The sequence below is a fragment of the Eubalaena glacialis genome, chromosome 1, assembly GCF_028564815.1.
Source record: "Eubalaena glacialis isolate mEubGla1 chromosome 1, mEubGla1.1.hap2.+ XY, whole genome shotgun sequence".
In the NCBI taxonomy this organism is placed as follows: domain Eukaryota; kingdom Metazoa; phylum Chordata; class Mammalia; order Artiodactyla; family Balaenidae; genus Eubalaena; species Eubalaena glacialis.
Window position 1 is genome coordinate 25,977,325 of NC_083716.1, and position 27,328 is coordinate 26,004,652.

Here is a 27,328-nt window from a genome sequence, read left to right on the forward strand (position 1 = left end):
CTGCCATCACTACATCATCATACCATCCTTGTCTGAACAGACAGAGGAGCCCTCTTGGATCCTGACACAGCATGGAGGAAAGACCCAATGAGAAGGGCAGAAGGAGGGCGACATGCTTCCTAGGAGCCCAGGGGACAAGGTCCAGAAGCTCAGGCCTCTGCAGCAGCCCTAGTTTCTCCCAAACTTCAACCCTGCTGGAGACAGTGTCTTCCCGGCCGAGTCTGAGCCTCCTTCCCTGCCCTCCTCCCAACCCACAGAGAACTGGTCCCCATGAGGCATGGTCCTCCTGGTTTCCCAGTGCCAGAGCCAGCCGTGGAGAGAGAGAAACCCAGCAGGGGCGGGGCAGGGAGGGGCGGCACCCTGGCTGCACCCACGGGATTGGCCAACCTGTGCCCTCTCGGCCAACACCTGACTTAGAAGGTTCCTCAACGAGACAGTGGCCTCAGCCTCCGCCCTGAGCTCTGCCCATCTCAGCCATGAGACAGGCACCCAGTGGGCAGAGTGGGCCTCAGGGGCCATCCTGAGGCAGCGGTGAGCTGGGAGGAGGCCAGCAGGCCCCGTGCGGGGCACCATGGACAAGTTCCGGATGATCTTCCAGTTCCTGCAGTCCAACCAGGAGCCCTTCATGAACGGCATCTGCAGCATCATGGCCCTGGCAGCGCCCAGATGTACTCCGCCTTCGACTTCAACTGCCCCTGCCTGCCGGGCTGCAACGTGGCCTACAGCGCCGGCATTCTGCTGGCGCCACCACTGGTGCCCTTTCTGCTCGGTCTGGTCATGAACAACAACGTGTCCATGCCGGCTGAAGAGTGGAAGCAGCCACCGGGCCGCCGGGCCAAGGACCCCGCCGTGCTGCGCTACACGTTCTGCTCCATGGCTCAGCGCGCCCTCATCGCACCCGTCGTCTGGGTGGCCGTCACACTGCTGGATGGCAAGTGCTTCCCCTGTGCCTTCTGCACTGCTGTGCCCGTGACCATGCTGGGCAACGGCAGCCTGGCCCCCTGCCTGCCCCCGCCCGAGCTCGCCCGCCTGCTGGCCCGGGTGCCCTGCCCCGAGGTCTGTGACGGCGACTGGCTGCTGGCCCACGAGGTGGCCGTGCGCTACTTGCGCTGCATCTCGCAGGTAAGGGGCCAGATGGCCTTGGGCTGAGTCTCCCCTCACAGACCGGGTCCCTCGGAAAGGACCCCATCCCCCATCTCGAAATGGGGCTTCCTCAGGACGTGGTCATGTTTCCCCAAATAGATGTGGGCCCCCAGCCAGGGCTGGGTCTCCCTCCTCAGACGGACCTCCATGGGGCAGGGGCATATTTCCCCAAAGGATGCCAGGGCCTCCGAACGCAGAACCATGTGTCTTCCCTCAGGTCAGTGCCACCTGCGGAAGGAGCACTGTGCCCTGTGCTGAGGTCCCCAGAGGGGACCCAACTGCTCAGCCAGCCCCTCATCCTCCACCCTGAGCTCCAGTTTGGAAATCTGGGGGAATTTGCATCCATTTCCTCTTCCAGGCTGGGGCAGTGGTGAGGCCAGTGTGTGGCCGGGCCATTTGGGTACATTTCCCTGGCAAATGTCCCCAGCTGGCGCTCCCTGCTCAGGGAGTGGGAGCTGAGGGGCCGGTGCCCCTGGGAGGGAGGCCTGAGTGAGGGGGACACACTGTTGGGATGTGCCCCAAAGGAAGGGATGGAGGACCCACTGATGGGGAAATCTAGAGCTCAGGTCCCTCAGCCTTGCTCCCACGCGCTCTGCCCCTCTGGACCCTCAACCGTCTGAGCCCCTCAGACCTCCTCTGCAGTTATTGTGCGTGGGGAGGAAGACCCAGGCAGGGACCCAGGCTGTCAGGGAGGGGACAGGGGGCTGGGCCTGCCCTGCAAGCCTGGAGAAACATGCACACTCTGCTCCCGCGAATCCAGACACCCCCGCTCCCCCTCCAGCCTGGACTCTCCCCTGTGGGCTTGCATCGCCACCAGGCACCCATGTGAACCTCACGCTCCGAGCGTACAGTCTGAACTCTGCTTCCCTCCCAGCCTGCACCTCCTCTCCTGTGGGTACTTGTCCATCATCCCGGGCCTCAGTGCCTGGGGCAGCTGTCCCTCCACCTGACCTTTAAACCATCAACTCATAAACTAAAAGGGCCCCCAGAGGGCAGGCTGCCTGGCCTATAGACATGTTTCATTTGGCCTTCAGGGGTTGAATTCGAAATTCAATTTTAGAATTAGTTGGCATCATCTAAAACCCAGAAATTTTCACATGAAAATGAGATTTTCCAGCTTTACTTGAAACTTCAGGAGATTCAGCCGAGCAGGGCCCACATTTCCTCATCCAGCACATGCTCTGCAGCTCCCCACCTGAGGACTACTCTGCCATAACCCACTGACCCCACTACAGGCATTTGGTTTGCCCTGCTTCCCCATCCTGATCTGGCCGAATGCTTCTCTGTGCAACTGGGGTTGACCCTGAAGCTCAAACTGGGGGAGCAGCCTTCCCCACAGTGAGTTACTGGAAGAACAGAACTAGCACCCAAGCATCCGGGGCTCTTCGGCATGGAGTTTGAGCAATTGTCCAGTTTGTCTCTGTGACCCCTGAGCCCAGCTCAGAGCCCACACAGAGGAGGCGCTGACTGAGTGCTGCTGCCTGAAAGGCAGACACTAGCAGGACCCGGAGGAGAGATACAGGACTCAGAGGAGGAAGCGTCACTATGGGAGGTCAAAGAAGGCTTCCTGAAGGAAGAGGCATGGTTACTGAGGGCTGGTTGGCCTAATAAGAGTGGCTAACAGTTACTGAACACTAACTAGGTACCAGGCACTGTGCTAAGTTTATTATCACATTTAGTCCTCAGAACAACCCAATGGGATAGGTACTATCAACAGCCCCATTTTGCGGGTGGGAGATACTTTGCTCCTAGTCAACCGTTAAGGACAGGCATACTTCATTTTATTGCACTTCACTTTATTAGGCTTTGTAGACATTGAATTTTTCACAAGTTGAAGTTTCGTGGCAACCCTGCATCGAGCAAGTCTATTGGCTCCATTTTTCCAACAGCTTTTGCTCACCTCGGGTCTCTGTGTCACATTTTGTTAATTCTCATAATATTTCAAATTTTTCATTATTATATTGTTATGGTGATCTGTGATCAATGATCTTTGATGTTACTACTATAACTCACTGAAGGCTCAAATGATGGTTAGCATTTTGTAGCAATAAAGTATTTTTTAATTCAGGTATGTATATGGTTTTTTACACATAATGCTATTGCACACTTAATAGACTACAGTATAGTATAGACATAACTTTTATATGCATTGGGCAACCAAAAACTTCGTGTGACTCACTTTATTGCAATACTTGCTTTATTGTAATGGCCTGGAGCAGAACCCACCATATCTCTGGGATACGCCTGTAGTGGAGACAGGCAAACCCATGCAGCTTATTTCCAGGGTCTGCCCAGCTAACTCCTGTGTACTGAGTGCCAGGCCTACATACAGGGCATTTTACTCACGTGGTCTCATTTCCATGAGATGGGTACGTATATGCCCATTTTACAGAACAGGAACTGGAGGCCAAGAGGTGCTCTTTGTTGTCAGTGCTCTTTTCCCTAAAGGCCCTGACATGGAGTGTGCTTTGGGGGGTTGGACAGGTTTGGGAGGCTAGAGGGCAGTGCCCGGCTGACTCTCTCTTCTCTCCCCTGCAGGCACTGGGCTGGTCCTTCGTGCTGCTGACCACACTGCTGGCATTCGTCGTGCGCTCTGTGCGGCCCTGCTTCACTCAGGCCACCTTCCTCAAAAGCAAGTACTGGTCCCACTACATCGACATTGAGCACAAGCTCTTCGATGAGACATGCACGGAGCACGCAAAGGCCTTTGCCAAGGTCTGTATCCAGCAGTTCTTCAAGGCCATGATCCATGACCTGGAGCTGGGTCACGGCCATGGGGCGTTGGCTGCAGTCCCTGCTGGCTCGGCTGCCCCCACTGCCACAGACGGTGCCAACGAGAAGAGGGAGAAGCTGCGCGGCATCACCGATCAAGGCACCACGAACAGGCTGCTCACGCGCTGGTACGAGTGCAAGCCGCCCCTGAGGCTGAGCCAGGAGGAGCCACTGGTGGGCAATGGCTGGGCTGGGGGCGGGTCCTGGCCTTCACGCAAGGAGGTGGCCACCTACTTCAGCAAAGTGTGAGCCACAGCCAGGTGAAGAGGCAGGAATGCGGGTCTGAGGCCACAGCTCCTCAGACCCCCAAACCAGATGGAGAAATGAAGGCTGCAAGTGCTGGCAGTAGGCCCCAGAGCACTCACCTCGTGCCCAGGCACTCACCTGCCCATTTGGGGCAGGAAATTTGGAGCTGGAAGGGGACCTCACTCCTCCAACTGCGACACTACCCTGGGTGGCCCTGGAGTAATAGGGCCATGAGCAGTATTAGTCAGAAGGGTTCAGAACTGGCTTGGGGGGACAAGCTCCTACCTGCCCAGCCCCTCCCAGGCCACTCCACCCCTGGTTCACTATCTCCTTTCAGGTCCTACGAGCATCCTTGCCCCAGCATCCACTCATCTGTGATTTTTTAGGATCTGTGTTCCCTTATGCTCAAGGCTCAGGGAGTGGGAGGGTGTCCAGCCATCTCATGAAGCAGGAATCCTCTGATTTTGGCCAATCTCCTGAGTGAGGCTGAACGGGCCAAGGTGGGCCATAACGACATGACACATCCTCATATGGTCACAGGTGATAAGACAAGATGCCAGAAGCTACATACACTCAGGAGAAGCCAGGGTGTGTCTCACCATGGAGTTCACGCAACATCATCAAGGTGGACTGCACATTTACTTAGCACTGGGCACGAAAGGCCCTCTGTCTTAGTCTGTTTGAATTGCTATAACAAATACGGCAGACTGGGTAGCTTATAAACAACAGAGACCTCTCTCACAATTCTGGAGACTGGAAGTCCAAGATCATGACGCTGCCATGGTCGTGTTCTGATGGAGGCCCTCACTGGTTGGTAGCCAGTGCCTCCTCACTCTGTCCTCACGTGGCGGAAGGGGCTAGGGGGCTCTCTGGAGCCTCTTTTATAAGGCATCAATCCCATGCCTTAAGCACCTCAAAGTCCCCACTCCCTAATACCATCACCTTTGGGGGTCAAGATTCAACATATGAATTTGGGGGGACACATTCAGACCATAGCACATCCCACGGAGATGTCCTTGCAGACTGCCCTGACACATCCCTCACATCAGAAATCAGACCATCCCCAGAGCTTCAGCATTTAGAAAAAGAAGCTGATGCCTTCCCATTTTCTCAGAGACTACCCCCCCGCCCCGGGGGAGGGGGGTCTAAAGTGCTGAGAGGCTCTGCCCTGAGGTGGGGATGAGGGTAGAGGGGTGGGAGGGGAGCTGCCTAGGGTGGAAACAGCTCAGACTCCAGAGTGAGAGAGAACTGGGTCAAATGCTGGGTCCACCACTTACAAACTGTGTCCCTTGGGTCAGTTGCTTCATTTTTCTGTGCCTCAGTTTCCTCATCTGTACAGTGGGGATGAGGCACCTACTTCATGGGCTTGTGTGAGCATTAAGTAGGTGAGGTGTGTAAAGTGCATGGCACGTGGTAGGCACTCAGTTTCTGGCGGATAATGTATGTTTCCAAACCTGAGCCCTTATCCTCCTCCTCCTCCTCCTGGACGTAGGGGGAGGGGACGTAAGGAACTGGAGCTACCTTTGTCGAGGGGGAAGCTGAGGGCCGAGAAGATGAGCTTCTTGCCGCCCCCCACCCCCCAGACATCTTTGAGACTAAGTCCCACTCATCTAAGAATTCATTTTGATCTTGATCCCTATAACATTGTGTTAATAATTTCCATTCTTTCTTAGGCATCCTTCCCTCTAGTCCCACTTCTGAGACCCAGTCTCCCTCCCTTTAATTATTTGGGAAGAGGGCGAGACCTGGAAGCCAAGGTGGGCTGGAGGGCTCCTCCAGGAGGTGGGACTTGCTCTAGGGGAAGAGTCAGATGAGTAAAGAGCAGGGGTGTGTTGGCAGCTGCGGGGTGGTGGGCTCCAGTGGGAAAAGCCAGCCCAGAGGTATTGGGAGGTACAAAATATGAAGAAAAGAGTAAAGTTTTGCGTCGGACAGACCTGGGTTCAAATACTGGGGCTGTAGGACCTGCAGTTACCCAATCCCTCTGACCCCCAGTTGTCTGTCTATAAGACGGATGTTACAAAGACCTGCTTTTTAGGGTTATAGTGAGGTTAAAGGATGACTTTTGAGGAAGAATTGGGAACTTTGTTTGGCACATGGTAGGATGTGAAAAAATAAACACTGGTCCTTTTCTCTTTATTCCTGCATGTGAACAAGCCCAGCTCAGGGAGGCCAGCATGTCACTCAGCAGTTCCATGCTCCCAGAACCACAAGCAGTGCAGAGCAGACAGGGGTCTGAGGGAGGGGGGGGGTGTCTCTCCCTTGATCCTGGGGGTCATCTAGACTGTCCTTGGACAGGGCTCTCCCTTTCAGCATTCCTGACTCATGGCTTTTCAGCCTCAGCTTGCATACTCCCCCAGACGGGGGGCTCATTATCATTTTCTAGGACAGGCTGGGCAGCTCTGATTGTTACAAAGGGCTTCCTTGAGAAACCTGCCTCCTCGTAATTTCCACCTACCAGTCAGAGCTCTACCCACAGAGCCTTAGAAAATCCCTAGAGCCCAGAATTTCCTCATCAGTGCTCCTGAGATTTGAAGCAGCACCTGGGGAGCTAGCTGAAGTACAGACAGAAGAGCCAGCAGGGGGAGGGTTTGCTCAGAGAGGGGCAGGACGGCTCTGAGGGAGAAGGGCCAGAACAGGGGAGGGGTACCCCTGGCTTTGCACACCCCGCTAGGAGGCAGCGTCAGTCTGGTGGCACCTCTCCCCTAACCCTGCTTGGGACTCGGTTCCGGCAGCTTCTGTCAGTGGAGGTCAAGCAGGGGATGTTCCCGAAACCGGCCTGGAGGGCAGGCCCGGGCCAGATCTGGCTGAGGCCCCCTGCCTGGCCCGGAACTGGTCCCACTGGCGTGGAGCCTCAGAAGGCAGGCGAGCCGCCGCAGGCCCCTCCACTTCCTCTCCTCTCCCCGCGCCGCCCTCGCGCCCTCCCCCCCCCCCCCACGCCGGCCCCACTGCCTGGCGCCCGCCCGGAGGCGGTTTTTCCACTGGCTGGCGTGAACCATCCATCTCACGGGTTCTGCCTCTTTTCTGGAGTTAAACTTTTCTGAAGACACCACCAGCCCCAGGCCCTGCTGGTCTCTCCGGAGCAGAAGCAAAGCGGGAGGGAGCCCGCCGAGGGCACGGGCTGGCCCATGCCCGGGAGCTCCAATGTCCTCAGGTCACTTGGAGAGCCCAGCTCCGTGGAGGCCAAGGCCACCGGTGCCCGCAGCTGACCCCAGGTAAGGAAGGGGAACATGGCAGGGCCCCTCCGAGGCTGCCCAGAGGGATTGTCCCGGGGAGCCAGGCCCCTTGCTGAGGCCCCCAGTCCCCAGCCACCTGTTTCCTGTCCTGACTGTTGCTGGTGGAGGTCCCATCCCGGGCCTGGGGGCCAGGGGCAGTAGTCTCAGAAGATAGCCTGTTCCCTCCTCTGCTCACCATCCACCAGTGTTCAGGCATCTTGTACCCCACTTTGGGTGGTTTCTGAACCCAGGGGAGCATATTAGGAGCCCTGAAGCCAAGAGGGGAGAAGGAAGAGGGAGAGGGGGCTGCCTTTAACCCGTTCATCCCCAGCAATATCACAAACTCTCTTTCCCGAGGAGTTAGGCTGGAGCCCCTGGGCCCCCAGGCAGTGAGTTAGGGAAGTCAGGTCTCCTCCTCCTCCTGGAAACCAGCCCATCTGGCCTCCTCGTGGCCACCTAGCTCTGCACCAGCCCATCTGGCCACCTTGGCAGTGATTAGGAGGGGTGGTGGTCTAGAGAAGAGGCGTAGAAGGAAATATGGGCAGGTCTCCCCACCTTTGTTTGCTCCATCCCTCTACTCCCCAGCTGCCTCTGGCCTGAGGACTTTTTTCACTCCCGGGATGGAGAGAAGAACATGGGGCCACACCCTGGCCTGTGTGGGTGGAGCCTGGGAAGGGAGTTGGGGCAGAACATGGCTGGAGCCCGAGGCCATGGCCACTTCCTGGCAGGCTGCCAGCGCATCTGCTGCCCAGACCAAGGCAAAGCAGGCTCGAGAGAGGGTGGTGGGTATGGCCAAGCCTTAGCCTTCATCAAGGCTTCCAGTTGCTGGCCGGCTGGGCGGTCCCCAGGCCTAGGGACCTCGGTGGAACAGAGCTGCTGGATAAGGAAAGGGTAACGGGTGGGGAAGGGGAGGTTTGCCAGGGCTCTTGCGGATGGGCGCAGAGCAATGTCAGTAGGAAACCAGGAAAATAGAGGGCTCACTTAGCTTGACCCACCCTTGTCCACTTCCCAGGCCTCCTTACGTCATGTTCAAAAGTCCTGTCCAGGCACCTCCATATTTGAATAGCTTTGAGCAGAGCACTTTATCCTCTTGAGGCCTTAGTCTCCTGATCTTTGCCAGAAGGACAATCATCCCCCATCTGCCTCGCCTCTGGGAGGCACCCTCAGGACTGGACAGGGTGAGATGGAGGGTTTCACATATAGGGCAACTATCAGGCACTGTTTCTTCCCTTTCGTTTTCCTCCAGCATTCCTAAGAGGAGAGCAAGGACCAGATGACTTATCCTCTTTCCACAGATGAGGACACTGAGGTCCAGAGAAAGGTCATGAAGTGTGCTGAGAGCCAGCATCTCCTAAACCAGTCCAGAGCCTGAGGTCTCCAACATGAATAGGTTCTTATGAACTCCAGGGCTGCTGCACCAGGCTCACCACTGACTGGAGGCCCCTTCCTCCACCCCCCACCCCCCCATATCACAGGATCAAGTCCAAGTCCCTTATCCACCAGGACACCTACTCCGGCTTTTATACCCATGGGCTAGACACCTTGAGGACACACCCTCCAAATAGTTCTAGGTCCCCCAGCACATTAGCAGTACCTGGAATCCCAAAGGGAAAGCCAGTCAACAGCCCACAGTCCCCAATGCCACAGGGCCAGTCCTAGTCCCCACCTCAAGGGAAGCTTGTGCTGATGACAAGAACCTAAGTGTCTGAGGCAGATAGAGCTGAGCTTGAATCTCAGCTCTGCCATTCATATGTGAGCCTGGTAAGCACTCACCCCAAGGAAGCCTCCACCTTCCCTACGTGCACTGGGATATCAGAGCTCAGTGCAGGATCTTGACGATGGGCAATGACGGACGTAAAGCGCCCGACATAGTAAGAGCTCAGTGAACGGTGGCTATTCTCACTCCACCCAGGCCCTGGGGCTCCCCAAGTCTCCTTCCTTTCTCACCAGCCTGACTACACAAGATCCCCTCGGTCCCTGTTTTTAGAGGCAAATACTGATCAGTCATCTACGGTCCCACAGGAAGCACCAGGCCAGCCACTGCAGGGGATCAAATGGCAAGACTGTGCCCTGCCTTCAGGGGCCCGTAGCCTGTGCGCTTTCCTAGTCCCACCAGGAGCCACCGTCCCAGTGTCCTCCTGCCTCCACCCTTGCCATCGGTCCCCCAGCTGACCCGTCACCATGGCAGCCCTGATCACAGAGAACTTCCGCTTCTTATCACTCTTCTTCAAGAGCAAGGATGTGATGATTTTCAACGGGCTGGTGGCACTGGGCACGGTGGGCAGCCAGGAGCTGTTCAGTGTGGTGGCTTTCCACTGCCCTTGCTCACCAGCCCGAAACTACCTGTATGGGCTGACAGCCATCGGTGTGCCCGCCCTGGTGCTCTTCCTCATCGGCGTCATCCTCAACAACCACACCTGGAACCTGGTTGCCGAGTGCCAGTACCGGAGGACCAAGAACTGCTCGGCCGCCCCCAACTTCCTCCTTCTAAGCTCCATTGTGGGCCGCGCAGCCGTGGCCCCCATCACCTGGTCTGTCATCTCTCTGCTGCGCGGTGAGGCCTATGTCTGTGCTCTCAGCGAATTCGTGGACCCCTCTTCGCTCACAGCTGGGGAAGACAGTTTCCCACTGGGCCAGGCCACAGAAATCCTGGCCAGGTTCCCGTGTGGGGAGGGCCCTGCCCACCTGTCAGGTTGCCGGGAAGAGGTCAGCCGCAGGCTCAAGTACGAGTCCCAGGTAAGCCTGTGCCAAGGGAAGCTCCTCTTCTTTCTCTCCTACATGGTGGCTGGTGGGGAGGTGCCGGGATGACCCAGTATTAACGCTGGAGTCAGTCCTCAGGGGCTGAGCTCTCCAGGAAGTCACTAGATTATCAGAGTCAGGCATCAGAGTTGGGTAACTATGCGTCAGCGCTTGGTGGGGCAAGGGTGAATGCCATCCCCAATAAGAGAGTTTTAAACATTAAAGGAACATTCTTCTTGCTCAGACCAAGCCTTGATCCCAGTCACAGATTAAGCCCTTCGCTCCAGCCAGATTGAGCACGAACCCCTGCCGTCTTATGAAACGTTTGCTGTCGACCGTGAGCTGATGGTGGAGTGTGGCTGGCTCGAGGGATGAGCATATGCTCCTATCCCAGGAAAGGCCCCTGCCCAGCACCGAGTCAGCCGCAGGCACTGCTGACAGGAGGCGAGTCCCTTGAGACAGGAAAGGGTGTCCAGTCGGGAGGCAGCAGCTGCCGCCCTGATCCTAGTCTCAGCCTTGGCTTAGTTCTGAAGGAGCGGAGTTGGTCAGGGAGAGAGGGCAAGGGCAGAGACCTGGGCAGAAGCAGAAAAACAGCTGAAGTATTCACTTAAGAGAAGCAGGGCATGAGGGAGAGATGGGAAAGAGCAAAGATTTTCTAAAGGGCTCCTCTTGGGTACAGAAGAAACACAAGTAGAAGCAGGGCTGGAGACAGCACCAAAGGAGATGGAAGGTGGTAGACAGAGAGAAATAAAATGTATTTGATGATGCTCAAATGCTCACAGCTCTCTGTACAGGCTTAAATGGGGAAACAAAGATGACCTTGACTGTCCTAGCCCTCAACAGGCTCATAGCCAAGAGAGACAAACACATGGGTAATTTCAAAACAAGGCAGAGAATGGTGATATAAGAGGAACCAGGCCATGAGGACTTAGGGAAGGCAAAATTGCTCCCAGAAGGGATTTTTGAAGGCTTCCTGGAAGTGGTATCTGGGCTGAGCCTGGTAGATTGAGCTGGATTTTGGTGGGCTCAGATGATGTGGAGGGGGCCCTTAGGGCTGCAGGAATGGCAGCTGAAATCGCAGGAGGCTAAGTCTAAGTACAGAGACGGCGTGAGCTCAAGGGAGTGAGGGCAAAGAGGAGGAATTACAGTCAGAAGGGCCTGCCACCCTCAGAGGAGCAGAAAATGCGGCCAGGGAAGTGACAGCTCTCAGGCGGTTGTGACGTCAGGTTCAGCCCAGCCCACATGCTCTGACCAGCTCCCGCTACTTCTTACTGGGGCGCTGGCGGTCCAGACAGCTCCTTGCCTGCCCTCAACCCTGCCCCTTCTCTGGCCAGCTCTTCGGGTGGCTGCTCATCGGTGTGGTGGCCATCCTGGTGTTCCTGACCAAGTGCCTCAAGCACTACTGCTCACCACTCAGCTACCACCAGGAGGCCTACTGGGCGCAGTACCGGGCCAACGAGGACCAGCTCTTCCAGCGCACGGCCGAGGTGCACTCACGGGTGCTGGCTGCCAACAACGTGCACCGCTTCTTCGGCTTCGTGGCACTCAACGAGGATGACGAGAAGCTGGTTGCCAAGTTCCCGGTGGAAGGCACACAGCCACGGCCACAGTGGAACGCCATCACCGGCGTCTATTTGTACCGCGAGAACCAGGGCCTTCCACTCTACAGCCGCCTGCACAAGTGGGCCCAGGGTCTGGTGGGCAACGGCACGGCCCAAGACAACATAGAGATGGCCCTGCTCGCCTCCTAAGGGTCCTGTTCCCACACTCTTTGCCAATGACACTACCTGGTCCCAAACAAAACCCCATGGTCTGTTCACATCAGCATCAGAGGGGAATTTTTTTTTTGGGGGGTGGGGTGGGGCGCTTTGTGGGATCTTAGTTCCCCAACCAGGGACTAAACCTGCACCCTCGGCAGTGAAAGTGCGGAGTCCCAACTACCTGACTACTAGGGAATTCCCCAGAGGGGATTTTTTTTTTTTTTTTTTTTTTTTTAACCATAGCTTTTGGGGGAAACAGGCCAGGAAAAAGGAACACAAAGTAAAACTGGGGAACAGATGTGAGAGCTAGTAGACAACATGGTCAGCTCTGGCAGGAAGGCTCTCAGACCTGAAGAAATTCCTTCTCCTGTTGCCACCAGCCACATGGTCAACAGCTTTGGAGAAAAGACCCTCCCAGAACTGGTCCTTAATTAACTATGATGTGGATGACCTTCGACTGGTAGGACCCAGTCCCACCGGTCTGGGAAGCCCCGGACAGCAGAGCCAGGTGACAATGAAACTCACCAGCAGGCTCCTTGTGCAGAACATTATGTGTAACTGCATATGGACACCTGGCCCGGTGCTGCTCAGCTGGGAAGCAGCCCCCAATGTACGCCTCTAGCTTTATTTTCTATAAATTTTTGATAAAGCTTGTCTTAGTATAAAGGACTAGCTTGGTGTCCGCACGATTGGATGGGCCATGCCACAGCAGGCTGGAGGTCATGGGGACAGGCCCAAATCCCATTCCTGGGGAGGGAAGAGGACAGAGACTCTGGGCAAGACTGAAATGGATGGAAGGGAAGCCTGGGGCACAGGGAGAGCCAGGTGTTCCCACACGCAGGAAGGCCCTGGCATTGATGATGTCTTAACTGGGTTCAGTTTTCTGATTTGATCTGGGAAACAGATGGAACCCGGCCTTTCTCAGAGGGAAGCTCGGCTAAAATTTCACGAGTCAGCAGATCCTGCCCTTGCACTCAGTAGGGCAGTCTAGCTCTCGTAACCTAGAGCTAGTGACCAACAACCAGGCCAAGCCCTGCTCTGCCTCCTTCCCATGCCCGCCCCTGCCTGAGCCCCTCCACCGCCTCTTAAATCTCTGATGCTCTCTCCCTTGTCCCTGTCCTGCTTTCTGGCATATGACTCAGTCACTTCCCAAGGAAAAGCTCTCCAGCTCTCAGGACACTTAAAGCTCTGCCCAAGAAAACTTTAATTCCCTTAAGACCAAGCCAAAAATGAACTGGCTTCAACAACTAGCTGGGTCTGTGCTGGCCTCGAGGAACTCTAGAACATACAGGATTATTACTTATCAAGGAGGAGGAGAGACAGTCTTTCTGTGAACTTTACAGGGAGGTGGGGGTATAGCGGGCCCGTCATGTCCCCTCTCCCTCAGGACTCAAGGAACAACCAGCAAGTCAATCAAGGCCCTCCGCCCAGCAAGCTCTCCTCAGGGGAGCTACAGGGAGCCAGAGAAACTGTGCAGCTCTCCCAAAGCCACACAGCATGTGGATCTACGTCCCAGCCTCACAGTCTCCACAAAGGGGCACGAGGTACTAGCTGAGCTGAGGCTGAGGGAATGCCCAGAGACTCTGCGATCTAGGAGAGCGACCCGCTTTCCGGACCCTGCTGACCCCCACTAGCTGGACCAAGAGCCTGCTAGGGCCAAAGTGGGATCCTGACCACAGAGTCCCCGGGAGGCGGCCCTCCATTCCTGCTCCCCGGGGACCTCCCATGAAGGAGAGACTCTCAGCTTTTCTGGGAGCCCAGGAGCCTACTGCCTGCAACCACTGAGCAGCCCCAGAAAAGGAGAAAGATGAAATAAATTGGTTCTTAAAACAAAAAGGAATTATGAGAAATCTTAAATCCTTTTTTACCTTGATAGGATTACCCCACGATGCTGCAGAAAAAGCAACACTTAAACAGAGTCCTCAGGCAACACAGTTTCTCAACTGCCCAGGCGCCTGAGGGTCGGCCTGGCTGGCCCACTGCCACCAGTGCCCTCGGAGCCAGCTGGCCACTAGTCCTCCCACATGGAGCTCTTAGCCTCCACGTATTCCAGGGCCTTCGCCTTTACCGCCTGCACATCCTTCTCAGTGCCGTGTTGCTTCTCGTAGTCCAGGTAGCGCTTGAAGAAGAATTTCATTCGCTTGGGGGCCAGGCTCAGGTGAATGACCCGCTCGAAGATGTCCCTGGGAGGGAGAGCAGCCAGTGTCTGCCTCTTGGTCCCCGGCCACACGATTCCTAGCTAGCCTTCACCCACTTGCTCTAAGGCTCTGGAGCCGGGCCCTCTGTTATCCAGCACTACCATTTCTACCTTTATTTTTATTTCCTTTATAAACTCCCATCATGTCTGTGGAGAGGGAGACCACCACCCTCACTTTCCAGAGGAACAGAGATGTTAAAGGACTTACTGGCCTGAAGTCACACAGTGAATCAGGACAAAGCTGATGGGATGGGGACAGGCAACGAGGTGTGGCTCTGTGAGGAAAGCTCTGCTTAAAACTCACTGATGGGCTTGGGTGAGGCATCAGTTCTTTCTGGACCGAAGTCCACCGGTCTCTAATCCTCCCTGCCCTGAGGGGATGCTGGCAGTTATCAGTGAGATCATGCCTATGAACATTCTCTACAATGAGAGCCAGGCTCAGCATTAATTATGAGGAAAACCCAAGTCTCCTGATTCCCAGGCCTGGGGCTAGCCTACCTCCCACCCAAGGTTCCAGCCAGACCAGAGGCTAGCTGCTGAGGCAGAAAAGAAACTGGAAACGTGAATGTCATAGGACATGTCATGTCAAAGCCATTTTTCCAGACAGAGTAAGAGAACTGGGGTTCCGGGAGCTGCTGGGGGGCTAAAACTCCTCCAAGTGGCCAATGTTCCCAACCCCCCAACAGGCAATTAGGCCTCAGCCTGTCCTCCCCTCTCACCGGACTTCCTTCTGGCTGCCACGCTTGATGATCATGTCGATGTAGACCGACCAGACATCCGTGCGCTTAGGGTAGGTGCTCAGCGTGTTCTCGAAAATGGCTTTGGCGCGCTCTACATCCCCCAGCTGGAACTCAAGCTGGGCAAACTTGGCAATCACATCCACGTCTGCAGGGAGAGGACAATTCAGACACAGAAAGCAGATTCCCTCATCACAACACACTACACTACAGGGACGGAGTCTGATGCCTGATTCCCTGCTCTTGGGTCCTAAGAGCTAGATGATGACAAGAGGGACAGTGGGGCGGGTTTAGGGCCAAATACACAGATGGGCACTGATCTATGACTCCCAAAAGCAGGCATCCTACTCTCTGGACCAAGAAGGGGGAATCAGGGGATGAGAGGTGGGCCATGGGGCAGGCAGAGGCAAAAGAATTAGTGCTAATTCCTTTCTGTTCCTCTATCTTCGGAGTTTAGAATTTAAAATGCAACACGAGCTATGTTCATGAGCATACGATCAAGAGAGAGATAGCCACGTATGCTCCACAAGGCTTTCCTAACACCAGCCCTTGGATGAGGAGACCCCCAGCCCTCTGCCCAGATGGGAGACAGCCCACTGAGCCCTGGAATTGGGCCGGTGGGTGGGAACAAGCACTCACGCTCTTTCTTAGGTAGGCACTCAAGGGCTCGCTGCATCATGCGGTGACTGGCCCCAGCCTGGCCCCTCCGCAGAAGAAAGGCGCCGTATTTGATCCAGACAGCTTTCTCCTGCCTGAAACGTTTCAGCATCCGGTTGTAAAGTTCACCAGCTTCCTGTGGGAAAGACGACATAAGCTGAGGAGAGTGATTAAGACGGAGGGGGCAACAGCAGAGACAGGCAGCTACACTCGTGGGAAGCTAGACCTGGGCTCACAGACTCCATCAGTATCCAGGCCCAGTGTCAGGTATGCGGGGGGGTGGGGGGGGGGTGGGGGGGGTAGGGAGAAGGCAGGCGCACAGGATGAGGAGAGCGCATGATGGGGAGTCTCCCTCCTAAGCCTGTGCCGTGAGGAGGTCCTAAGACTAGAATAGAGAACGTGAGCATGACGAGGGTGAGAAGGAGAGATGAAAAAGGGCTACTGGGGTATGTCGCCTCCTGTCGGTGACACCCGTTGGCATCCCAAGGGATAGACCCCGGGGTCTGCTATCCCTTCCCTTCCCTCATCCCGGCCCCACATTCCCAGAGCGGAGGTGGGGGAAACGACTTCTCCCACCCGGAAGGTGAGCAAGCCTGGGGCACGACTGGGTCCAGATGCAGCTGTTCTCCCCTGAGACTTCCCGGCTGCCTCTGGGACTCCCAGGAGCTCGTTTCTAAGTGGCTGAGGTCCCCCTGGCAACCGGCCGCCTGGCCCAGACTCCTACCTGGAATTTCTCTGACTTGGTGTAGATGTCGGCCAGATGGAGAAAGACCTTGAGAGGCTCGTTGTACTGCACGGCCCGCTCGAAGACCTTGGTCAGTGACCCCTGGGAGCCGTACATGTTTTCTAGGTTCAGCAGGGCCACCCACACGTTCAGCTTCTCCTGCTCCTCTCTGGAGGGAGAGCAGTCAGCACGTGAGCTCCATCATCTTGGCCCAACGAGCCCCCCACTGCCATCGGGGTACCGGAACTACATCCTCCTCCCCAGGCTCCACCCACGTCCTCAGTTCCCACCCCCAAGTGCAGGCCCCGAGAGGCCCTGTCCCCACTGCAGCTCACACAGAAGCAGGGACCCCGACCCCATGGCTGTGGGGTCTGGGGCTCCCCTGGTTTCTGCCTCCACTCCTGGGAAGGAAACCTACCAAATCTCAAACCGACCTGAGGTCTGGACTGGAAGGAATCTGTGGTCTGACTCTCCCCCCAAACTAAGAGGATGATGCAAAGGAGCGCCATCCCTCTTCACTAGCATCTGGGAAACCCGCTCTACCCTCTGCCTGGAAAATGGTCCCCGACAGCGTTTACGCCCAGGTGTGTGGAGAGGTGTTTTCCCTCTTGTACTTCTGCTCCAAGTGGGGCACCTAACTGAGGGCCCATGCCTCGTGTAAATGTTACCCTTAGCTAGCTCGGTGAAGAGGACTATAAAATATAAATGAGCAGATCTATTTCACAGACGGCACATCTCTGAGAGAAAGCCTGTGAACCCACGGGCGCCCGGTGGCAGCCGCCCAAACTGCCGCCAGCCTGCCGAGGAGACACAGCCCCCCCTGGAGAAAGACAGGGCCCCAAGGCAGGAGGGCGTAGCGAGACCTGAAGGAGATGGTCTTGAGCGCCCTCTCGGCCACGGCCCGGGCCTTCTCGATCTCCGTGGCCTGCAGGTGGAAGGCCATGTACTGCAGCCACAGGATGGAGCTGTTGGGGGAGCTCAGCACGAGTCGGTCAAAGTCATCTGCCGACTCCGGCTGCCGCCCGGGATCCATCAGCGCCTCCTCAATGCGGGACAGCTCTTTCTCTGCCTTCTGCTTCTCCAGCTCCCTTTCCTTCTTGCTTTTCTTCTTCTGCTGTGGAAGGCAGAACAACAAGTGAGTAATCTGCTCCTCAGCCCCGGGGAAGTCTGTGGTGGAAGTCAGGAGCTGGCAGGGCAGCCTCCGAGCTCCGCAAATACTCCCAGCCTGAAATGGCCCCACTCCTCGGAAAAGACACCCAGGGTAGGACAGAGCACAGGAGACCGGCGCCAAGGGTCCCTGCAGAAAGGACGAAGCCCTGGAAAATACGGCACCGTGGCTTGCTCTGGCTTCTCGTCCTCTTCGCTGTCGGAGCTCTCTCCATGAGGTGGCAAGGCCGGGGTCAGAGTGTCCAGCTCCACATCCCAAACGAAGCCGGAAGACAGCTGCAGCCGGGGTGCTTCTGCCGGCCTGGTCTGCTTCTCCTGGAGGATCACAGGCACATGTGAAAAAAGCACTGAGCCCAGGCTGCCCCTGTTCCGCAGTCCCTTTCCACCCGGAGAGGCAGGGACTCCCACAGTGCCCAGAGACCTTTTCTCTCCTCCCACGGCCAGGCTAGGCCCCGGTCCACTGGGGACACTTTTAGGAGTGACATGAAAGCTTCCTTTGTAAATAAGTAGATTTAAGTAATATTTTTAAAAAGCTACATAGGCAAACACATATAAACGTGCAGGCATAAAACAGCAGTAGAGCTAGGACAGAGGTGTGACAGATGTTCCGAGGGTGGCAGGGATGCGACACCTGAAGTCTGGGAAGCCCTTCCACACCTGCCCTCAGTCCCAGGAGTGCTGTCCTCATTTCTCAGAGCAGGACACAGGCTCAGACGGACAAGCCTCCTTTCCTTTGCCCGTCCCCCCACCCCCACTAATTCAATTCCGCTCCAGCTAATAAACGACTAGAACTGACTTTCACAGCCCACTCAACAGGTGAAGCAGCGGCCCTGTTCTCAGGAGCTGATGACCAACTGAGGAAACTAGACACCCCACCTCCTCACATTTTACAGAAAGTGAAGACAGGAGGGTGGTGCTGAGGACAGCCCAGCACCCAGGCCAGGGAGCAGGGACTCCCTCCTGGGGCGGCTCTTCCCCCGCATCCGGCCGCCGCTCACCTGGGGCCGCACATCCGTCTCCTCCACCTCCTCTTCTCCTTCCCTGTAGTACACTTCCACACCGCTGTCATCCTCCTCGGATGGGGCAGCTCTCCTCTGCTTCTTGTTCCCGCTTTCCTGGGATGACAGGCGGGGACGACGCTGAGCCTGGCTTCTCCCCCCCCCCGCTCCGCGGCCCCGGGCGGTACCCTCTCCCCACCCAAACTCAGCCTCTCTCGGTCCACGAGGCTGAGGCGAGGCGGCTGCCGGGCGGATTCTGGAAGGCTCTCCTTTTCCTGTGAAGGAGGCCATCCTCCCCGAGGGCCCTACCTGCTCACTGCCAGACTCCAGGCGCGGCCGCTTGCCCAGCTTCTTCGCCTGGGGCTGCCGGGGCTCTTTCTTCCCCTTGCTGGGCAGCTGTGCCCCCTCCTGCCCCTTCCCAATCCTCTTCTCTTTCTGTTTCTGATTCTTCCTCTCCTCCTTCTCTTCTTCTCCTTTGTAGTCTCTCTCCTCTGCCTCTGTTTCCCTCCCCTCTTGCTTCGGAAGTGGCAGTCCCAGGGAGGCAGAAAACACGTCCGGCTTTCCAGTGTCGTCGGCGGGGATTGACAGCTCTACCAGGTTCTCCCGGCGGTTCAGGCTACGACAGGGAGACCAGGCGAGCGGACCATGAGGACAGCATAAGGAGCACAATGGTCACAGCGAGCAGCCCGCAGTTTTCGGGCCCTGCCCCCACCTGCCTTGGAATCCGTGCAGTAATCTCAGGAATGATCTGCACAATTGCTTTGTAGAAAAATACAGAGGGCCGCTGTGCTATCGCTTCCTCCGTCCCCAAAGATGGGTGCCTGTGCAGAGGAAAGTCTCCACAATTGCCTTTAGGAGCTGAGGTAGAAGGCTCCACACAAAGGGAGCTCATCCATCGTTCCTTACCATTGCCTAAGCCATTATGTTTAGAGTTCACCTCTCCATCTCCACCCAGCGTTCCCAGAGAAAGAGGTGAGAAAGAGAGAAGAGCACCTACCTTAGGACCTTGGCTGTGAGCAGCTTGCCTTCGGGGAGATACCTGTCATAAGGGGCATTCTTGGACAGGCTGTACTGGGAGACATGTGGGTATTGGGCCAAACCTGTAACTGAGGGGCCGAGGCTGACAGGAGAGAGAGACAAGGGTCCTGTGGTCAGAAACACGGCAACAGAGTCCCCAGCCAAGCCTAATGCCTCCACTCTCCCAGAGACTCAACTTGTGATGAGGATTTAGGACAGACATGAGGTTCCTGGCACTCAACAAAATAAAGAGAGTTTTGTAAACTGGAAAAATCATCAAGCGTAATGAAGACATAATTGAAAGATATTCTTTACCCCATATCAGAGCATCACAATGCACTCACAAGCTGCTAGAAAGACCAGAAGAAAATGAGGAAACATAATTACAGCAGGGAAGGCTGTAACATCTGCGGGTCCATGGAACATTTACAAATCATGACCATGGACATGCCATATTCTTTGTCAAAAAACCCAAACAAGAGTAATTCAAAACTTTTTTGAAAGTATAAAAAGACTTGGAATTTAAAACACTGGTGGGAACACAGACTCTCCTTCCTTCATGTTCCCTCCAGAGATGGTGACCAGGGAGAGCAGCGGGCCAATCAAGACAGGCCCCGGGAGAACACTCGGGGCTGGTCCACGTCCCCGGGCTCCACCTCACTCACGCTAAGAGCACACCGGACGGCTGGACAGACTTCACGTAGCCCCTCAGGAGCTGCCCTTCCTTAATGTCCTGGATGGAGTTAATCTCAGGATCTGTTATTTTGCTTTTCGTCTCCGGGTTCGTCCTAAAGGAATAAAAGGCTTACTACACGTGTACCTCTGACCTCATTTCCCGACCCTCACCCCCAAATCTCCTGTGATAATCACACTTTGTAAGAATACGACTCTAGACCTGTCAGTAGGACATCACCGTCAGAGCCCAGCCCTACCCTCTCCTGAACTCCTGTCAGCTGGGGACAGCTTTAATAGTAACAGGGAGAGGCTGAGCAAGCCAGAGGGAGGTTAAACCTCATATATCCATTTCAAACCGTGACTTCAGGCCAATCCACTTCACGGCACACTTGCCCCTACTATGCAGCCCTCGGGGCTCCATCACCTCCCCTCACTAGAACCGCCATCTGGCAACTTTGAACACCACTACGGATGTTTGAACCTTTCTTTGGGAAACAACAGCCTGAGCAGACAGGTTCTTCTACAATCTGAATGTCCTCAGCTTTTCTGGATGAAAAACGGGGCCGGGCATAAAGGGGATGAGCAGAGAAGCAAGCTGGGAGGCCCAAAGCTCTGTGTCAGATCCACGCAGCCTCTCCTCAGTCCTCTGGGGCCGGGGGGGAGTTCTCCCCCATTTCTTCCCCCAACAACACAGACACTCACCTGGACGATCGCAGTGACAAAGTCAATACAGGGCCTGTAGTGGACAGGACATAACACCTGGAGTGAGAGCAAAAGAGAAGGAAACGCTGATGCCAGCCAGCACCTCGGGGGACGGGAGAGGGCTTCGGCTTCCTCTCCACGAGGCTGAGCAACAGGCGAGAGCGAGGGCTCTGTCCATCCTGCTGACAACCTGCTGAGGGACTCGGGACAGGTCCCCTCTCTGGGCCTCAGTTTCCTAGTTCGTCAAGTAAAAATACCGCTACTTTCTCTCCTCACCCAAGAACGGTGCTGGGAGGAGGAAACAAGAGGATACATGCAAGCCTTCTGGAAGGCGCACAGAGCCACGCGGTGAGTACTTAGGAGGTGAGACCAGCCCTGCATCAGGGGCTGGGAGGGTCTGGTCTCGTGGAGAGACAGACTCAGGACAGGAAACCATGACAGGGGACGGCCTGATACCACTGCCGACTCAGAGCAGCAGGTCAGAGGAGCCCATGAGGGAGGCCTCAGCAGGGGAGGCTTCTGGGAGGGAAACAGGGTTTACTCTTCGGGGTGGTTTCCAAACCCACCACGCAATGGTGGTGTCATTTATACCACGACGCAAGGTATAGAATCTTATCAGTAGAAAGGATCTCAGCAACAATATAGTCCAAATTCTCCCATGACAGGCGTGTGCCTTTTCTACCAGGGAATCACAGCCCTTAAAGCAGGAAAGGACCTGAAGGGATCTATCTTTAGGCATTTAACTTATTATTCACATTGACAGATGAAGGAATTACAACTGAATGCTACTCATACATTTAACTACAATAATGTTATTTTTAAAAAATATTTTGCTAAAAAAAATCACACCTGTATTCTGTAAGTCTAAATAAGCAAAGCAGAGATGATCCTGGATTTCCCTCTGACTCATTCTTTTTCTTCTCCTAGGCCCTGGGCATTTTTGTGCTGTTTAGCCCTGACAAGTGGTTGAGAATTTACGCAGGTGCTGGTGGCTAGGGGAGGACAATTACTACTTTCCAGTCTGCCTCCTGAAGGTGTCTGCTCCACTGTTGGATAACTGTGGTTGTCAGACAAGTCTGTATTGTACAAGGCTGAAATATGCCTCTCCATGCTAGTTTATTCAGGCTACAAAATAATTTTAAAACTCTGAGGTAGGTTCATTTTTGTGCATCCAAAATAGTTCATAAAGCACCCCCCAACTGCAAAAGGTTACTGCCATCCTCTTGCAGAGAACACATACAGATCAATTTTTTTTTAATTAAAAAGATGAATGGGTTCAATAGTAAGATGAGGAAGCAACTTGGCCAAGCAAAGCACAGAACAAATGTAAACAGCCAATAAACATGAAAAATGACCAGTAAGAGAAATTCAAATTAAAATGCGAGATCAATTTCAGCCTATTCAATGGCAAAGATTAAAAATTAAGAATATCCAGTGCTGACAGGGGTGTGAGGAATGAACAGTCATATTTATTGTTAATTGAGATAAAAATTAGCAAAGTCCTTTTGGAAGACACTTTGGCAAAATGTATAACATTGTTTGACCCATCAATTTTACTCCTAGGAATTTATTTCACAGTTATACTTTCACTAGTATCCAAACATATGTGCAAAGATATTCACTTCAACATTATTGTCCATCAACAGAACTGTTTAAATAAACTGTGATTTTTAAAAAAACACATAATGCAATACTAAAAAAAAATGTTAAAAATAAGGTAAAAGAACAAGGCTGTTGTTGTTCAATATACTAGCATAGGAAAAGAAAAAGTGTATGATAAACTGCCATGATAAAAAAGCAAGTTGCAGAATAGCACATAAAATGCAATTCTACTATTACGTACGAGCAAATTATACCTATATATGTTAGAGTCTTGAAAGATAGAGATCAAAGTATCTAATGGCAAAAAGTGGTGGAGAAAGAGAGGAGCAACAGCAATTTTCATTTTCCATTTTATATACTATTTTTTTCTGGTACAAAATCACACACCTATAATTAAAAGAAAAACAAAAACAAAAAAAACCCCACCGATCCCACAGAGAGCTGAAAAGGGGAAGAAAACTCAGCCTACCTGACAATCTTCTGTGGGGTAAAGTTTTCCAGGGGCGTCTCTGAGTAGGAGTCACTCACGTGAAAAATACTGACTCTTCCGATCTTCCCGAAGGGGAAGGAGACGGTCAGTCCCTCCTTGGGAAGCACCTTCACCACGCGGCCCATGGCCACTTCCCCTTTCTCGAGCTTGTGAGGACCTGGCAGGAGAATGAACCAGATTCAGGGAAGAGGAAATGAGCCAAGAAAGAAGCCGAGACACTGGCCAACCAGAGTCCGGGGGAGGTGGAGGCGTCCAGACTCAGGCTGTCTAGGCTGAGTGGACCTGAATGATCACACAGACCCACATCACCATGCCATGTGGTCAAGAATGCCAGGGCCATGTGGTGAACAAGCCTTTCTGAGAGACCTAAGAAAAACAACTGTGTAGGTAAAGGTGACTCAGACACAAGCCACAGAGCAAAGCCCCGAGAGAAAAACTGTTCCAAGAACATAGCCACCACACTAGGCTTTCTGAGGACTCCGAAACCCACGGCATCCTTCAACCTGGGCAATGACTGAAGACCTCTTCCCGCTCCCTTCCACCCCCTCCCTTCCCTGACCAGGTCCCATTTCATCACCACACCTATGAGTGAAAGACACAAGAAGGCCTTGGAGGAATCTGGGCCAACCACGGTGGCCTTCAGGGCCTGGCCAATCCGGAACTTCTTATCTGGATGTTTCAGAACCTGGAAGGGCAAGAAAATTCTTCTGATGTTTGAAAAAAGGCCTGTCATTTATCCAAAACCACAGCATTTAAGTCTGCACAGTAAGTATCTCCCACGGTACAGTTCCCTGTACCCACTGTGAGCACACACCAGACACTAAGTTGAGCTCAGGGAGCTGGGGTTTCCTCTCCAGGGATCTCAGGCACACTGACCTTGAAGCTAAGAGAAGTGAGCAGTAAGGGAATTCTCCCCCGGATGTCTGGAGCGATGTCCACCTCAAGCCATTTCTTAACCACGTTGTACTGGGGGGAAAAAAAAAAACAGGAGGAGAAATGGAATGGGCAGATACAAGCGTCTCTTCTCTTCCCTTCACTAAAACAGGCTCCCCTAAAATCACAGGGCTCAAAGGGCCCAAAGCCTACATTTTCCCAAGGAACAGGAATGCACCCCTACGTCCCAATGCCCCTGTCCAACCTCCACTTCTCGCAGGCTTCACTCAGAGTCTAGCTCAGAGCCTTCGCCAGCCCAGCAGAACATGCATCTCTCCTGGTGCCTCAGCTGATTAGGAAGCAAAAAAGGCCTCAGAGATATCCTCAAGCAGTAGGACCAATCCCACTGACCTCTGTCGCCTCCCCCAAACTCAGTTGTGCCCAGTGACTGTTAACCATCTTCAGGGACTAACATCTTATTTCTAAATCAATTTAGATTTTGCTATTGACACAGTGCTCTGCCCTAAATACACACCCCAATTTTCAGGTCAACTCAACAAAACATTTATCAAGCAGCCACTATGTATACGGCATGAGAGTGATAAGTAAAAGCCAGGCCCTGCCTTCAAAGAGATTACGGTCTGCAAAGAGTAAGTCAAATGAGTATGCAGGAGCAAGAAACAAGTAAGAGCACAATATGTTAAGGGACCCTGTAGGAGAACTAGTAAGAAGGGAGGGTTATCTGTGCTGGACCTTGAAGGGTTGTAGGCAATAAGAATAGACAGTACCCCCAGTGTAGAAATAAAGACAAGAAGGGAAAAAGATAGAGGAGGTTTTCAGCATGACTGGTGTACCAGATTCATAAGGTCAGATTATGAAGAGCTTAAACACCACTCTAAGGCATCTTGGGTTTATGAATGTCTACAGACAGTAGGTAACTAAAAGGATCGAGCACCACAGACATACTCAGATACATGCTCATGGAGGAAGAATCTGGCAGCAATGAAGAGGAATTATCCCTCAGGGTCAAGCCCAGACCAACCTTCTCTCTGATGTATTCCAACTGGTATAGTTCTCACTGATCTCTTCCCTTTACTCAACTCCTGTTCCACTTGGGGTTAGAACACATAATCTGGCACCCAATTACATACTGTTTTGCACTGTTCCCGAACTTTATAAAAGGCAAGAATCTAAAATCCAACATTTTATTTTATTTTAAATAAAACATTTTTATTTTTATTTAAAATATTTGTGTGTGTGTGTGTCTTCTGACAAAACTTTATTTGTGGACACTGAAATTTGAATTTTACATTATTTAAAATAAAATAAAGAACTGGATTTAAAATCTTGCTCTATGATATATTTTTCTTTCCATTTTATACAATTAATCTATAAATATGTGGAACTGTGGGTTGCTTGCTAGCTGTTTTGTAAGCCGTAAATTTAGCTCCTTGATTAGACCAGAAGTTTTCTAGGAGCAGAGGCCTTCTACTGTCTTCTACAAACCAGCATGGCAGCAAACACAGAAGCAAAGCCTAGTGCAAATGGTCGCTGTCAGTTTCTCCCTGTTTTCTTCTGTAAGAGGGACAGCATCGCATTGCAGGGCATGCACTACTCACCTTCTTCAAGAAGCAAGTCACAGTCTGACCAGCCTGGTACTGTTTAATCTTCTCCAAGGGGCTAACAGAATGAGTGTTGAGAGCAGTGTGGCCATCCTTCTCCAGCTCTCTGGTTGCAGAAAGGCAATGGAAAGAGTAAACCAACCTCTGGATAAGCTTCTAGCTTGAAACCATCTCCCCCGAGCGGCCACGGATTGATTTTACAGGACTCCGCTAACTCATACAAACCCACCATGCACCACCACCCCCCCCCGCCATTTCTCTCCTTAAAGGGGAATGAATGTTCACAATACCTGCGTAAAAATTAATCCTTTCCAATTCACTCACCTAGGTGTGAACAAGCTGTAAAGTAGGTAGCCAACAATAATCTTTATAAGTATAGGAAACAAAACTATTTTACTTCTTTCAATGCTTTAGCTACTGCTTTACAGTTTGCAGAACTGCTTTCACAAATAATCTCTCACTGAATGTGACAACACTCTCATGTGTGAATCAAGTAGGACAGATATTATTAAACTCATTTTATGCTACAGACCCAGGAAGGAGTTGAAGTCAGAGTTCCTGATTTAAAAATCCAGTGCTCTGTCCCCTACGCTACCTTGGCATTATCACTTTCTTGATTCTCTTTTTCTTCTCAGAAAAGCAACAAGGAGATGCGGTCTGAAAGTTATCAGTCCACAAATCACTTCAAAGGAAGCACAGAATTCCCACCATTCCAACCAGCCCAGCTTACCAATTCAAATTTCTAAAACAAAACAGAACTCATCAGTAAAATGGTACAAGTAATACTGGTAAAACTGTAACGTATAATAGCAAGTACTGGTGAATATAGGAACACAGGAAACTCATATACTAATAAAGCTGAAACACACCCAGCAATTCCACCCTAGAGAAATCCCTGCACAGGCGCACGATGGAACGAGTTCAAGGATGTGCACTGTGGCATTGTGGAAACAACCGTAAACGTCCTCCATCAGCCTGAAAATACATACAGTTTGGCACAGGCACAGGATGGGTTACTGTTTTAACTCTAGACCCCGAAATGGAGAGATCGCAAAAAAACAAAATTTTGAGTGAAGAAAACAAGCTGCAGGATATTAAGCACAGCATACTATTTATGTAAAATTTGAAAACCATACAAAATAATTTTTTGTAGATATATATATACGTATATATAACGAAAGTATAAAAGCAAGAGCTGGATATATGTCAAATAATAGAGAATTTATCCTCTGGGGGTGAAGGGAGAAGCCTGGGAAGGGAACATCTGTAAAATGTTATTTCTTAAAACACACACAGAACATCCATGTGCCTGGCACTCTAACGGATAACTAACAGATAATTTACATTCATTATCTATAATGTATTTATACATATATATAATATATATATATGTATAGTTAGGATAAAAAAATTTATTCACTCAATCGCTGATACGGGAATGCCTCTGTTATGAGCTGAATTGTCTCGCCCAGCCCCCCAAATTCGTATGTTGAAGCACCAACTTCCAATACCTCAGAATGTGACTGCGTTTGGAGATAGGGAATTTAAAGAGGCAATTAAGTTAAAATGAGGTCGTTAGGGTGGGCCTTAATCCAACATGACTGATGTCCTTATAAGAAATTAAGCTACAACTCAATAATAAAAAAACAAATAACCTGACTGAAAAACAGAACTGGAACAGACATTTCCCCAAAGAAGATAATACAAATGTCCAAGAAGCACAGGAAAAGGTGCTCAACATCACTAATAGTCAGGGAAATATAAATCAAAACCACAGTGAGATATTAACCTCACATCTGTAAGGACGGCCATTATCAAACAGAAAATAACAAGCATTGGCAAGGATGTGGGAAAAGGGAATCCTTCCCTGCACACTGTTGGTAGGACTGTAAAATGGTGCAGCCACTATGGAGAACAGTATGGAAGTTCCTCAAAAAACTACCATATGATCCAGCACTCCTACCTCTGGGTATGTATCTAAAAGAATTAAAAACA

General features: G+C 52.7%; 3 protein-coding genes across 7 annotated transcripts in view; 2 read left to right on the top strand and 1 right to left on the bottom strand.

Moving 5' to 3' along the window:
• The first annotated feature begins 571 nt into the window (after window positions 1-571).
• On the top strand, window positions 572-4,164 carry LOC133093719 (calcium homeostasis modulator protein 1-like). Its single transcript, XM_061193693.1, is given in 3 exon segments — window positions 572-653; window positions 656-1,122; window positions 3,682-4,164. Coding segments are annotated over 3 exon segments (1,032 nt in total).
• Window positions 4,165-6,916: 2,752 nt separating this feature from the next.
• Window positions 6,917-13,685, top strand: CALHM2 (calcium homeostasis modulator family member 2). 4 transcript variants are annotated; one of them, XM_061198650.1, is made up of 3 exons: window positions 6,917-7,373; window positions 8,620-10,109; window positions 11,447-13,685. In XM_061198650.1, the coding sequence occupies exons 2-3, from the start codon at window positions 9,555-9,557 to the stop codon at window positions 11,861-11,863; spliced, it is 972 nt and encodes a 323-aa protein (XP_061054633.1). In that variant the 5' UTR covers window positions 6,917-7,373; window positions 8,620-9,554; the 3' UTR covers window positions 11,864-13,685. The 4 variants fall into 4 exon arrangements, with proteins under 4 accessions (XP_061054633.1, XP_061054717.1, XP_061054797.1 ...); XM_061198734.1 differs by having other exon boundaries at window positions 8,669-10,109; XM_061198814.1 differs by having other exon boundaries at window positions 9,396-10,109.
• PDCD11 (programmed cell death 11) overlaps window positions 13,072-27,328 on the bottom strand; it is a 42,007-nt gene continuing 27,750 nt past the window's right edge. The window contains exons 22-36 of one of the 2 annotated variants that reach the window (XM_061198530.1): window positions 25,331-25,439; window positions 23,715-23,804; window positions 23,421-23,523; window positions 22,818-22,995; window positions 20,747-20,803; window positions 20,035-20,157; window positions 19,350-19,472; window positions 18,662-18,968; window positions 18,353-18,469; window positions 17,520-17,669; window positions 17,051-17,298; window positions 16,188-16,356; window positions 15,446-15,599; window positions 14,789-14,954; window positions 13,072-14,055 (exon numbers count right to left, since the gene is read on the bottom strand). In XM_061198530.1, coding sequence (XP_061054513.1) covers window positions 13,884-14,055; window positions 14,789-14,954; window positions 15,446-15,599; window positions 16,188-16,356; window positions 17,051-17,298; window positions 17,520-17,669; window positions 18,353-18,469; window positions 18,662-18,968; window positions 19,350-19,472; window positions 20,035-20,157; window positions 20,747-20,803; window positions 22,818-22,995; window positions 23,421-23,523; window positions 23,715-23,804; window positions 25,331-25,439 — 2,266 coding nt within the window. In that variant the 3' untranslated portion in view covers window positions 13,072-13,883. Of the gene's footprint in view, window positions 14,056-14,788; window positions 14,955-15,445; window positions 15,600-16,187; window positions 16,357-17,050; window positions 17,302-17,519; window positions 17,670-18,352; window positions 18,470-18,661; window positions 18,969-19,349; window positions 19,473-20,034; window positions 20,158-20,746; window positions 20,804-22,817; window positions 22,996-23,420; window positions 23,524-23,714; window positions 23,805-25,330; window positions 25,440-27,328 lie in introns of both variants that reach the window. The other variant, XM_061198447.1, reaches the window with a different exon arrangement.

Coding starts and splice junctions, on each gene's coding strand:
- CALHM2 (XM_061198650.1), top strand. CDS start 9,555: ATGGCAGCCCTGATCACAGAGAACTTCCGCTTCTTATCACTCTTCTTC. Junction 10,110..11,446: donor GGCTCAAGTACGAGTCCCAG/GTAAGCCTGTGC, acceptor TTCTCTGGCCAG/CTCTTCGGGTGGCTGCTCAT.